General features: G+C 43.6%; 1 protein-coding gene across 8 annotated transcripts in view; it reads right to left on the bottom strand.

The window, feature by feature from the left end:
- The window catches only part of LOC119022961 (plexin-A1-like), a 294,058-nt gene that overhangs the window by 90,037 nt on the left and 190,396 nt on the right, over positions 1 to 13,625 (bottom strand). For 7 of the 8 annotated variants that reach the window (XM_037104478.1, XM_037104481.1, XM_037104479.1 and 4 more), the window contains one exon: positions 5,740 to 5,940. In XM_037104478.1, the coding sequence (XP_036960373.1) occupies positions 5,740 to 5,940 (201 nt within the window). Of the gene's footprint in view, positions 1 to 4,968; positions 5,401 to 5,739; positions 5,941 to 13,625 lie in introns of those variants that run through there. The other variant, XM_037104484.1, reaches the window with a different exon arrangement.

The raw sequence follows: 13,625 nt of genomic DNA, 5'->3' as shown, positions 1-13,625 counted from the left end.
ATTGTAAACACACAAACAGACACAGTCTGTCAGGCTCCTAAAATGACTCATGCTGCTCCCAACAGAGCCAGATGCATGGACTTACAGTGGGATGTTCATACACACATGGTGGTTGATAGCCTGTGTGTGTCAGTGTAATAAATCATGTAAAGCAGGTTGCTGGTTGTTGCTGATGCTACAGTCTCCGTCTGCTCCACATGATTAGGAAGAGGATCATGTGGAGAATCTCCATATGTCTGCTTCACTTGGGCTTCCAAACCCCTGGGGAGGATGTGTGTGTGTGTGTGTGTGTGTGTGTGTGTGTGTGTGTGTGTGTGTTGTCCATGAACCAGTAGGTATCCACGCAGCTTGCAGGCATCCTATCTGTGTGTGCTCTCGCCATCTCGTGTTTTCCCATGAACATCCCAGAGAGCATCCATGCGTATTCTGGGTCCCTGGTGTATTTGAGTATGCAAGTTCAATGTTTCAGCGTTTGGCGAGGGGCTAAATAATGCACAAAGAGACAGCAAGATGGAATGGATGAGTGTACGTCTACTGCTGGCTAATTTTCTCTGTGATTTATTACACTCCGCTGTCCCAGTCACAGCCAGCTGTGATACATGTACACACACTTCCCTACTGAGAATACTGAATACAATGGTAGCAAGTACACAGGTTCTCCATCATAGATAGACCTTCTGTGTGCTGATCCTCCGAGTTAACTCTTTCGTCGTCAGTGTTTCTATTAACAACCATATTATTAATTATAAGCATGCAGTTACTCTGAGAATGAAGGCTATGAACACATTCACATGTGGGTTGAAAGACCACATTGGTGTGATTTAATGTTTTATCTTCATACAGCTGCACTTATCACTGTTATATCATCAAAGATGTGTCATTAGTAGCAACAAATACATATTGCATTGTTACCTAACTGTGCAGCTTCCTTAGCGCTATGGTACGTTTTAACTACTTTCAGCTCATTGTTTTGGTTTTAAGATTTTAGTGACTCTTAAAGTTCTTATCAGCGTGTTTTCCAGGTGCATGAGTTTGTTGGATTCACATAAGATTTAAAGACGAATGGAATCCGGGATATCTTGACTCTTGGGCCATCTGGTCAAACAATAACAATGTAATTACTCAGGACCCACAGCCTAAACGTGATATCTATATGAGAAATAACCTGCATTTCTCCATGTGTACCATTACAACATAATTTAGCGCTGAAGATAGCTGACCTGCACCTCAACTGCTATGTTGCTATAACTCACACTGCATTGTTTACAATATGTCACAGAACATTCCGCCAATGTTATGATCACGTGTCGGACGTTTTTTTAATTCAGGCTTTCTGTTAAAACATTGAAGGCTGATGATGTCATTTTTAAACCTTCAGAGTGACCCTGTTCTGTATGATATCATATTCTCACAGCAGGCCTGAAACTCTCTTGATTCATGTAATCCATCACAGCGAACATCAAGTCAGCATTCATTCTTATCAAAAGTAGCGTAATTACTGCAGTGTAGACGATTCAAACGAATGTGCACTCAAACTGCATTACCACACAAACATAATGTAACACTGACAAGACTCTGAATTCTGTCTGTTCACTGTGATTAATAACAACGACTGAACCGAGTGTCAGAAGTGTGCCGATGGATGTTCATCCTCTATCAAAAGAAAGATCTACAATATCAAAATAGGCTAAATATTTTGCTGTGATGTCACACGTGGTCCTGTCGTTCCGGAGCACCGGCGTGGTTGGACAGCAGTTGGGTGGGTGAGTGTAAAGTGGGTGCCCTGTTTGCTTTCTCCAACCACATTTTCCCAACAGGTCCCAGAATAAGATTGCATTACTAACTCCTGACCTGACTCTTGTACTCTACAACCGAACGCTACACGGCTGAGCAACTCTCTAACCAGTCCCTGTTGTCCTGACTGTCCTCCTCCACCCTCGGCCATTCTAGTTCATCTCAGCACTTTCACTTTTGCACCGATCATGACTTTCTTCTTCTTTCAGCATTGCTTTCTCAAAAATCTTCTATTCCACACTGTTTTTTTGTTTTTTTTTCTCTATCTGTTTCCTCCCTCATTTGTTTGTTTCCCCTAGTCTGCTCGCCGGGCTCAGTCTCTCTCCCCTCCCCTCCGTCTTCCTTTATTCTTCTCATCCTCTCTCACCTCTCTCTACCTCCTCCGTCGCGCTCTCCGTTGCATCGTCATTGTCTGTTCCTAATTCCCTCACCCCCTCTTTGGCTCGCACCTTCTTTGTCTTTTCTCGCTTCCCCTCTTTTTTCCGCTGTAATGGTTTGCCAGACTTGTGTAGGCGCGCTTGTGTTTGCCTGTGTGTGTGTGTGTGTGTGTTTGTGTCCGTCAGTCTACCCCACCGCTGCAATTCATCATCATTTTATCTACAGCTACCTTAATTGGATCCTATCACAGTCCCACCTGACGTGCCGAGAGGCGGGGGTGGTGGAGAGGAGGAGGCTTATTCGCTCGCAGCACCGCATGGATCTGCACACATGGGCGCGCACACACACGCACACTAACACACACACACAGACTCACATCAGCCCTCTTCGTCTAGCTTTGTGAGCAGCTGCAAACTTGTGTTCAGGCTGGTGTATTAACTATTTTTCCTGCCTCCTGCAGAAAGAAAATCGTGATTTTGCAAAAAAAGAAAAAAAAACATTGGAGTGCACTGAAGAGTGAAGCGATGGATGTAAGTGCATGTGTGCATGTGTGAGTGTGTGCGTGTTTCCATTCAGTTTGCCAGTGAATCGGAGATTTGCTGAGGAAGGTCTCTGTCCTCCAGCATCAGCAACTCTCAGCAGTAGTAGTACCGGTGTAGTAATGAATGTATGTGAGTCTATCAAACACTGGGGATGCAAACTGCACACTGCTCTCTCCTGGACTGGGAGCTGGTGTTTGGCGGCGTGGGCGGCTTAAACTTTAACAGAGAGAGAACCGGAATATCTACCATACAGCTGTGGTGTTGGCACAATGTGTGTTTTATCGATTGAACAACTGTGAGAATTGTTAGTCATGGCTTTGAAGGAGACCTATGGTAGTATTGTATAGTCGTACTATGAAGCTATGAAGGTCTATAAAGTCCACAACAGCAGGAGCTCCTCTCTCCCACAGAAATGCCGCTCCTTAAATGCCTCGCCAGTAGTCCCGCCTCTAATTCCGTGACATTGTGACCTCACACTACATCACAGAGTCAAACATTTGCCTAATCTTAAAAATAAAGAAAATAAAAACATGACAATGTGCATAATGTGTGTCCTTTAATGATGGAGGTAAACCCAGGGACTCACCACGCTTGAGGTATATTAAGTAATTCCATAGCAAGAATTAATTCAGGAATTTCAGCCAATTTATTCAAATACTCAACTTCGTTTACAGCAGTTGCTGTGTGTGCAGCGACATTTTTCTCCCTTTTCAACAGGCTTTCAAGCAGTCAGGTCACTGAGGGACAAATCTGACAAAAAACAGTAATAACAACCCGAAAAGTCAAATCTGAAAGAACAGTCGCTCGCGTAGAGCAATTAGAGAGACACGAGCGACTAAATATAAATTCCATTTCCAAAAACACAAAAGAGCTGTGGGAGCCATCATTATGATCAGGAAATCTACCTCAGTAATTTGCCACTGATCTCTTTTCCGTGTCGCCCTCCGACATCAGAGGCAGAACAACTTCCAGGTTCACAGGGCTGAGGCTCATTCTTTCCCTTTGTAGGGAGAAACTGGCTGAATAGGTAGAGCTCAGAAAAACAGCAAGCGGCCGCAAATCAGCGACGTGTGCCGAGCCCAGCGGTAATGCGGCTGCCGGCTAAATGACCCGGAGCCCTTGACAAGCGCGTGACGGTCCGGAGTGAAGGCAGCCGGCGACGCTGGCTCCTGCTGCCTTTTCAACAGACGAGGACTCGCCGTCGGACCTATCAGCGCCAGCGAGCGCTGCAGTGTGCGACTCGCATGTTAATCATATGTCTCGTTAAGTAAGTCATAATTGGTGTCGTTAAAATGTCTCCCCTCTGCCTCATGCCCTGATTGGAGCCGAGGAAATTAACATGGCTGAAATGGTCGCTCCCTATTAGCGGTGACAGTTTGACTGAGGGCTAGGAGGCGAGAGTGAGGAGAGGGAATGAAGGGAGAGCCGCTTTTGCGACAGTCATTCCCCGTGGCCATACGCCTCCGTTTCAAGTCTTTGCCACGGCAGTCTATCACAGCTGGTCACTGCAGCTAACCAGCTGTACATCCTCCAAACGGTTAAACCAGTGTGGCTGTCTTGAATGCAGCTCCTGCTGACATGTTAAACAGCTGGGGTTCGGTTGGAGGAGGGATAGAGATGATTAGGATTGGCTGAGATTGTTATCAGTCAATAACAGGGTCATTTCATGCCAACACAGCCAGAATTAAGAACTTTTCCCAGTTCATGTCATGGAATTCCTTGAAAAAATTCATGTAAAACCTCCAGTTAACTCGTAGGACCTTGTAGAAGCTTATCACTGTACATTAAATACTTTTTTAGGTATGGATTTTGGAAGTTTGCTAAAGTGAACCATTTGTGTGATTCTTTGTACGCGTGCTCAAAGACACAATATTTAATCATTTTCTACTGGATTGGGTTGAATTTTGACCTGAACACCACCTGAGCGAGGATTACTTGCAACATGTATTACTTAGTTTTTCACAGTGTTTTACAACAATCAGCAATCATTAATCATTAACATAATTAATAAAAATGAATCATTTTTGACCTGACAGAGTCTTCAAAAATCATATCTCAACTTTCTTGAAACCAGGTTTTGATTCTGGGTAGTATTAACAAAGATAAGAAAAAAATGATAGTGACAGAAAAACACAATTTCTTATCATTTTACTACTACTATATTCTACTACTATGTTATTTAACTATACACAAAATGATGATGTTACTCCATCATTTTTTTGTATCATTCACTGGCTGTAATATTAGATTCATTGGTAGATATTTGCTCAAGGTTTTCTGTCTTTGTGTGATTCAGATTGAGCCTGTTTGTCATTGGATCCAGGGAAAAAAAAAAGTTACAGCTTGTTCTGGCTCTTTTCGTTTCGTACTATTCGATGAGGCTACACGTACAAAGAATCACAAAAATGATCAGAGGGAATTCCTGAAAAAAAGGATGTGGCGTACAACATAGGGCTTTTGCAGGATCTCATAAAGTAAACAGAAGCATTTACGCAATGTTTCTCGAGAAAATTCATGATATGAACTGGGAGAGCCTGGGTGAGTTGGTATGGAGCCAGCGCACACCATAAATATGGCACATAAACACACTAAAATATAGCTAATCGACTTATTTCCCATCGCCAGAAGATGAAGTTGCCTCCCTGTGTTTTTTTTCAGGTGTGTCACATTTTATGTCTTGTAGGCTCTGGAAAACAGGGAACAGTAGAAATCAGCATGGAGGCCAGTAAAAAAATATCATATTATGGAAAACTATCCTCGCATCAATGTCTGGAACATCAATGCACATCATAACATTAAACCAGAAAAGGGGCAAAAATTAGCGTGTCCACCCAGTCGGAGCTGGAGCTAATAAATATGATTACCAGAGATTACAGAGTCATTTGACCTGGTATGAATGTTGATTCGGTGTGAAAGGGGTATAACAAACCTCCTTATCAAACACATCAGTCACATTTATCAGGTCAACAGGCATTGCAGTGGATTTCACCTCTGTAAACCACTGTAATAATGTGTCGTGTCTCACCGTGGTCTTCTGACACTGTATGCTGGTGCTGTTGAACCTCAGAGCCGGGACGTTGTGCGTGTTGCCCTGGATGTGGAAGATGCACTCATAGTTCTTCTGTCCGGACTGCGGCTGGGGAAGGTTCTGGGCCAGCAGGGTGATCGGCCTCATGACTCCAGCGGGGATATAGATCTGGGTGGAGGGCAAGATCTGAGGACACTCCTGGAACGTGAGAGAAACGTATGAATAAAGGAACTGAGACGTGACCGGAAAACAAAGCGGTCCGTCTCAGCGGGATGCAGATTCTGGATGGACGGATTTGTTCCGGATGCGCTGCTGGAGAGATGTGACAAAAAACTAAAACTGACAGAAAAATCACAAATCAGGGCTATTTATTCTCATCGACAAGTAATAATCATCTCCGAAACGGCACCACGACATTTACAGAACTATCTTGTGTCGATAATGACCGATAAATCATCGTAATTTTCCTCCAAAGAGCGTTCAGCCGCATCATTTGACATGCATGCCAGCGTCCATTGTTCCCACAGTGGAAAAGTTTGGAGAATCAGGCAGCATAAAAAACTCCGCTCACAAATTATCAACACTCCTCAGGATCTGTGTCCTATATATGAACCACCTAATACTGCATGCGGCAGTTAGTTAGTCAAAATGAGTACACACAATTTTGGAATCAAACCTTTCCCAGTATTAATGAGGCTGTTACGGATATTAGGTATGTTTTTTTTTTGTTTTTTTTTTGGCCTAAATGAATGCACCAAAGGCTTTTCTAATTCTTCCAGCGTGGACAAAAATGAGACCCCGAGGCTTCGTCTCTTTGGAACACGGACGCCGTTAATTCTGCTGCGCTGCATTGTAACAGCTACGGGCTTTGGATCACAGAGGAGGATGACTGAGGGGGTCAGCGCTTCCATTCAGCGGTTTCTTGCTGCTCTTCGATCAATAAAAAGAAAAAAAAAAAAAAGAAAAAAAAAGAAAAATTGTCCAGAACAGCAGCTCTGCACCACATTAATTGAAGGAAAAATAATTGAAATCTTGGAGCGTTTTTTATCGGGCTTGAGTAAATCAAAAGACATTATTCTGCTGTCGGCCGGAATCCATGCTGCATCGCCGCTCAGGAGTTAATTTTGACATCAAACTGTGTTTTTAACTGGTTCTGAGAGAAGAGATGTAATTTCAACACACTGACGCGACAGCATTTAGCTGTATAGACATGTTTTCTATCAGTACTTGCGCTGAAAAGTTTCACAACTATCCATTTAAAAAGACATTTGAAGAGAAGTTTCAGCATCTTAGACTTTCATTAAGTACTTATTATTTAAGTGTCTTTATTGACAATGAAGGTGTCATTTGCCTGTCTAGTCATTGTTCCATGGGCTTTTGTTATCGGTTGTTAAAAATGCTCATTTCTATTAAAACAGACTAAAAGGCTCCAACTTGTTAAGACACGTCCTGCAGTGCAAGCAGATGAAAAGAGCCTTTGCAATATCATAAAGGCTGTAATTACCGCTCAACTGCGTTTTATCCACTAAAGCCTGTTTGGTATTCATCCGGAGATGCGGTAAACAATCACAGAGGCCACACAAATACAAAACTGGAATTTGTAAACGAAGTCGTATTCCTGCTTTAAGTGCCATTACGCAAACTATAATTTTCCGATTAGGACGGCGGACATTTATAACCGCGATGATAAATCAGCGGTAACTGCATTCTATTCAATCAGTGGTGAATACCTAAAGTTCTAACCGCGGCAGCAGCCTCGTACTCAGCAGAGTGATCTCAATATGAGTTTGCTCTGTGCAGTGGTGCTGTCTAATGGAGCGGCGGTAATGACTCGCAGATCGGCCTGGGGATGGTGAAGAAGACACGGAGGGGGAGAGAGGTGTTTGGACATAATGGCGCCGCGGGAACACCTCTGCTCCCTTCATGGCGATATAGCACACTCCGACAGCCAGACAGCATGGACGCCATATGGGGAGGTGAATGGTGGAGAAGATTTAGAGAATATATGACGTAGGGAGCATTCTAAATAGCATTTTTTTTTTTTTTCCTCTATAATTTAACATATTTGCAGAAGAACCAAAGACTCAAGTTTTTGTGGCTTTGACAGAGACATTCAAATACTGGGCCTGAGGCTTTTATTCCGTCTCTTTGTTTGATAACGTTTATCTTATTGATTATTGAGAATCAAAATGCTCTCACTTCAACCCTGTATTTACAGCAGCTTGATCAGTGGCCTCTAACTTCCAACTATGACAATGATCTGTTTTCCCCTCGAAAGTAAGTTTTGCACATTAAGGGCTACACTAACAAGTTAGGAATAATACATATACAGTGTCCAGTTAGCCTCACTTGGACTTTGACACAGCATGACTATTGGAGTTTTATCAATGTGTGAACTGGTCGAAGTTTGGTTAAGTCTTGGCAGCAAAACCACTTGGTATGGTTCACAGAAGCAAAAAAAAAAAAAAAAATCTGGTAAGATGAAATTACTACAAAAAAAACTCAAGAACAACTCGGAAACTTACATTTACAACTTACATTACTGCTCAGGAGTTAATTTAGACTTCAAACTTTGTTTTAAACTGTTTCTACAAAAAGAGATTTAATTTCCACACATAGTATTTAGCTCTATAGGCAGGTTTTCTACTGAAAAGTTTCTCAACTGTTTGCATCAACTAACCACTCAAAAAATAACTTAAGTAACCCAAAAAAAAAGAAGAGTATTTTCTTCAAGAGTGGCTGAAAAGCTTTGATCAAAGAAAATTTGAAAATCATGTTTTGTCATTTACTTCAGCACTTACTCATATTTTTCAGCTCAACAATGGCTCTAACGACGATGATGCATGATATGAAACTTCACAAAGCCACGCAGATAAGTCATCGAACTGGCTTTACAGACAGTCTTTACAGCTTTTGAGCTTTATCGTTCGGGGAAATTCCACTCGACTTCAACTCTAGCTGCAGTGGCTCCTCTGATAAAACATCCTCAGGCTAGCTAGATCCCAAATGAAGGAAGGCGATAATTATCTGCAAATATGTTTGTGTATTTCAGTCTGTTCCGTTGCCCCCAAGTGGCCAGAATACAAGCAGACTAAATGTGTCGCTACAACACACAATTCTACAGACAGTAACTTTTCCAGTATGTTCACCACCTGCCCTGGTCCACTTTAAGACCGCAGTTGGGCGGTGTGAAAGCTCCTACTCGAAACTATCAGCGGGAGGCTGAGGCGAACAGGTTTTTTCCTCCCAGTCAGCAGGCTCATATTGACGGAGGATCACACATGATGTGAACGTGTCGGCAATGCAGTGAGAGGGAAGTTGGAGGAGGAGGAAAGGAATGAGGAAAGAGACACAGAGGAGAGATCAGATCAATGCCAGTGAGCCCGGTGAAGCAGATTGTCAATTAGTGAGGCTGACAGTCAAAGTTTAAAGTATTCACAGATGGCGACAGACCGCTAATGAACTGCTTCTAGCCTCTAATAAAATGGAAAACAGGACTAAAGTAGCCCAGGAAGGAAAAAAAAAGGGGGAAAAGTCTGTGTGTGTGTGTGTTTGTGACTGGACAGAAGAGTGTCTGGGAGCAGTCACTGTTAATGTTGGAGGGACCGGGATCAAGCATCTGCTCCAAATCGTGGCACGGAAATCCTGCCTGGCTGCCACACACACACACACTGAGACCACTTCACATCTGTAGCTCTCCGCTACAAACACACACTCGCGCACACACACACACACACAAACACACATATATTCTCCTAAGGTCTGTTCCTCATTACTGATGCATCAGAGTCAGGATAAAAAAGCACAGCGTCGCATTCCTCTGAGGAGCGCGGTAATATGCACAACGTGCGTACGCTTGAACACGCACACAAAAGGCATTCCCCGCATAGAACCCAGCGACAGAGACTCACAATCACGCTAAAACATAGAGAGAAAATAGAGGGTAACACACACACACACACACACACATACACACACAGGAGGGAGGGAGTGAACAAAAGATTTGCGAGCAGAGGATTGTGGGAGATGTTTCATTAGGAGTGGTGACAGGTGTCTGAGCTGAGTCTGCATCAGATAGTGGAGCGGCTCTACACAATGAGACACAACGATCTCTTTACCTGGGGGATTCCTCTAATCCCTCGCTTTCACTCCGCCTCCTTCTCTTTCTCTTTCTCCCTCTCACTCACACTTGATCTTTTCTCCGCGTCTTTATTCTCTTTTCTCCCCTCTCATTGTCGCCTTGTTTTCCAGCCTTCATTTCATCACGGCAGAGGAGTTAACCGAGCCGCAGTGCTTAATACCAGAAACAACTTCCCTCTGATTTATTGGGCTCTATGCTAAGGGGGAGGGGGGTACGGACCACTGGAACCTCCCCAGTAACTACCAGCGCACAGAAACGCCTCGTTGAGACATAAATTTACTGCAGCGTGAGTCGGGGATGAATGGCGATGCAGAGGATGAGCAGAGATAAACCACCGGGATGAGAACGGGTGAGGAGAGGTGAAGCGAGAAGGGGAAGGAGGGGAGGAGATGAGGAGGCGAGGCGAGGTCCTGGGAGCCACACGCTCGTTTATTAAAGTGGGGGGATGAGAGCCGAGGAGGTCAAGTTCCCAACTGAGCGAGGCAGGGGTGGAGCGACGCAACATGGGACTCCTTCACACCGTGTGTTTATATATATATATAGAAATATAAATATATAAATATATCTCCCCAAACTATTTAAAGGAGGGGAAAGTCAGACAGGTACACACACACACACACACACACACACACACACAATGTTACATCTAGATAGATAAACCCAAAATGCACACAGACGGATCACGTACACGTCTGTCCCCGTGCACATTGCTTACACTAACTACTACACGCACGCCGATCAAAGGCTAAATCTTGCCCTGTGGCTCTGCAGTAAGCTACTGCAGTCTTAGGCCTGTGGAGTGTTTTACAGTAGCCTTGGGGCCAAATACACAGACGCTGAGATCAAAGGAGGGAAGGTAAAAAAAAAAAAAGAAAAATTAGTCTTCCATAGTACCAGGGAAAAATCTCTATCAGCCCTCCATCGACTGCTTCTACCATCTGCCATCTGCACACCTACACACTTGTACCTCCTACATTTTCGGGAAGTGTCTGATATATTTCAGATGTGTTTATTTATATGGCGGCCATCTTAGGTGGAAAGCGTGTGACTTTGTAGTATAAATCGACAATCAGCACCACACAATTTTTCGACCTTTCATTTTGATCACACTAGACGAATGCCAGTTATAGAAATGGCCGGCTGCGGCTCAGGGGGTCGAGCCAGCGCCTTGTTTTCGGAAGGTCGCTGGTTCGATTCCTCTGGTCTGCTATGTTGAATGGTCTTTGGAAAGATACTGAACCCTAAACTGCTGCTGATGTGTGATGGTCGGCAACTTGCATGACAGCCGCACACAGCAGTGTGTGAATAAGACACTTGGGATATTTAAAGGGTAACTGGGCCAGTTTTACACATCAAAAGCATGTTTACAGGTCTTGGAGAATACTACAACGCATATTCTTTTTTCACTCCAGAGGAAGCTGTGTGTCATCTGATGAATTGCCTCCTAAATTGCATTATGGGTAATGTAGGAACCACGTTTTACAAAGGAAGAAAAACGCTTAGAATAAAATTAAGGTGAAAACTCTGCTATCGATTTTGATAATTTGCTTTTAAACTGTCACCACTAGACCACTGGAGTACTTTTCAAAACCTGGCATTACCCACAATGCAACTTACCCACTGAGGGACATCAGGATCAATTTATCAGGATTACATGCATCTTCCTCTGGAGCCACACAAAAAGCTTTACTAAAGCTACTATTTATTTCACACATGCAGTTGTACTTCCTAAGACCTGTAAACACACTTTAATGTGCGAAATTGGTGGAGTTGCCCTTTAAGTAGAACAGAGCCATCATTAGCCCTAGAACTGCACTGAACTGAAGGAAGTTCTAAATGCCACTGTGGTATTAGTGAAGGTGTGTTTGCTTACTGATGTCCATAGTTAAATGCACTGGAAGAGTGATGGAATCTCTCAGCATAGGAAACGATGAACAGACTACACAGTGATAAACCTTCAAAGATATAACATATAACACTCACACATTAAAATGTCTACACCAGCCTGTTTTGATGACATTTTGTTGTATTGTGCGCTTACATTATCTCAAACGTCTCCACAAATCTGCAGTTTCATTCAAGGTAACAGTGTGTTTCATTTGTTCGCCTGTCGCTGTAACTTCAGCGTGAGAAAAGCAGTCAGTGAACTAAACTGCACATAGCAGTTTTTGCAGCTTTATTACGCGATTTTGTCCGGGAATGTGTTTGCCGGGTGACATCAGATAGCGTTTGATCTGCAATGTTTAACAAATATGACAACAGCTCCGATGAGCCAACGGCACTTCACGGCACCATCAAAACAACATCTTTTGATTCAGTTGTTGTTTCATTGATTCAGACTCTTAGTGGCAGAAAATTACATACAGGTCATTTAATGGCTCAAATCAGCAACCTATTCATAGTTCCAAGTATAAAAGCAGCAGGAAATGCAATTCAAAGTTTTTTTCATGACTTCAGAGAAGTGCAAGGTTCGGACTTTGGGCTTGGATCCTGGACGGTGAGCTCGGGGTGGTGCCAACTTGTGAACGGCTGTATAATGAAAAGCACCAGGGTTTAGATGGATCCTAGCTCGTGTTCATTTCCTATAGCTCAGCCACAGATTCTGTTCGGTGGAGCGCTTTCTTATCCATCCCAACCACACCTCTCTGTTCCAGTCTCTCTTGTCCATTCTTCAGTTTGCTTTCCCAGCTCTCTCTCTCTCTATGCATCTTCCTAACCTCTCTTATGTGATCCCCCCCACCCCTCGGCTTTTCTACCTGCTCTGCTGTTTATTTAACTGCGATGCAGCCTGCAGCCATGAACTCCTGCTGGCTGGGACGCTCTGCTGCATTTTCATATTGACTCTTCCTCTCCTCCGAAGCCTCCTTTTCCTACCGATCCTTCACTGTTTGCTGGTTTGTTAGAGGACTTTGAGCGGGCCATAAAAAAAACAGAACGCAGTGAGTGAGAGAAGGAGAAACGCATAATAAACTTACAGCATGTATGGAGGCGGAAAAAAAAAACAAAACAAAACAAAAAAAACTTGACATTTACTTAATGTATATCCAGCTCTGACACAGTCATCATATTATCTATTTACCTTCTTACTCTCACTTCTAATTACGTTCTATCGGGATGGAGGCATCGCATTTACGGTGATGTCAGAGACGAGGCCAGGCCTCCGATTGGCTGCCGGCTCTCACCCATGAGGCCACCTCCATGAGGCACTGACAAGCACCGAGTATGATGGATGAGGGAGTCTGTGTGTGTTTGTCTATGTGTGTGAGTGTCATGGGGGTCACCGCAGTGTAGAGCGTCCCCGCGGATTAGCGTTACAGTCCAATGAACCATTTCAGAAAGGAGGGGGCAAGACCCCATCGACCAGCGCTGTTACACACAGACACACACACACACGCACGCACACACACACACACACACACAGAAAGCAAGAAAGAAAGACAGAAAAAAGGACCTGATATGATGACCACATCTCCCAGGAGAGAAGGAGTAAGAGTCATCTGTTGAGAAATGTCTCAGTTTTAGACACTAATACATTTATCCCCTTAGAGGATACATTTAACAGAAAGTAACACAAACACACACTCTCACACACTGGAGAATACCACAAAACCGTGCAATGGGGCATGATAGTAATCTCAACACTGTGGATCTCTCCATTTAATCAGCATGCAGACAGGTCATGAGGCTGTATCTCTATAGATCTCCTCAGTGTTTCCCTATTTTGCCACAACCTTCCTTTTCA

Source organism: Acanthopagrus latus, chromosome 7 (genome assembly GCF_904848185.1).
Source record: "Acanthopagrus latus isolate v.2019 chromosome 7, fAcaLat1.1, whole genome shotgun sequence".
NCBI classification, from domain to species: domain Eukaryota; kingdom Metazoa; phylum Chordata; class Actinopteri; order Spariformes; family Sparidae; genus Acanthopagrus; species Acanthopagrus latus.
The sequence above is the reverse complement of the archived record's forward strand: the minus strand, read 5'-3'. Positions and strand labels throughout refer to the sequence as shown.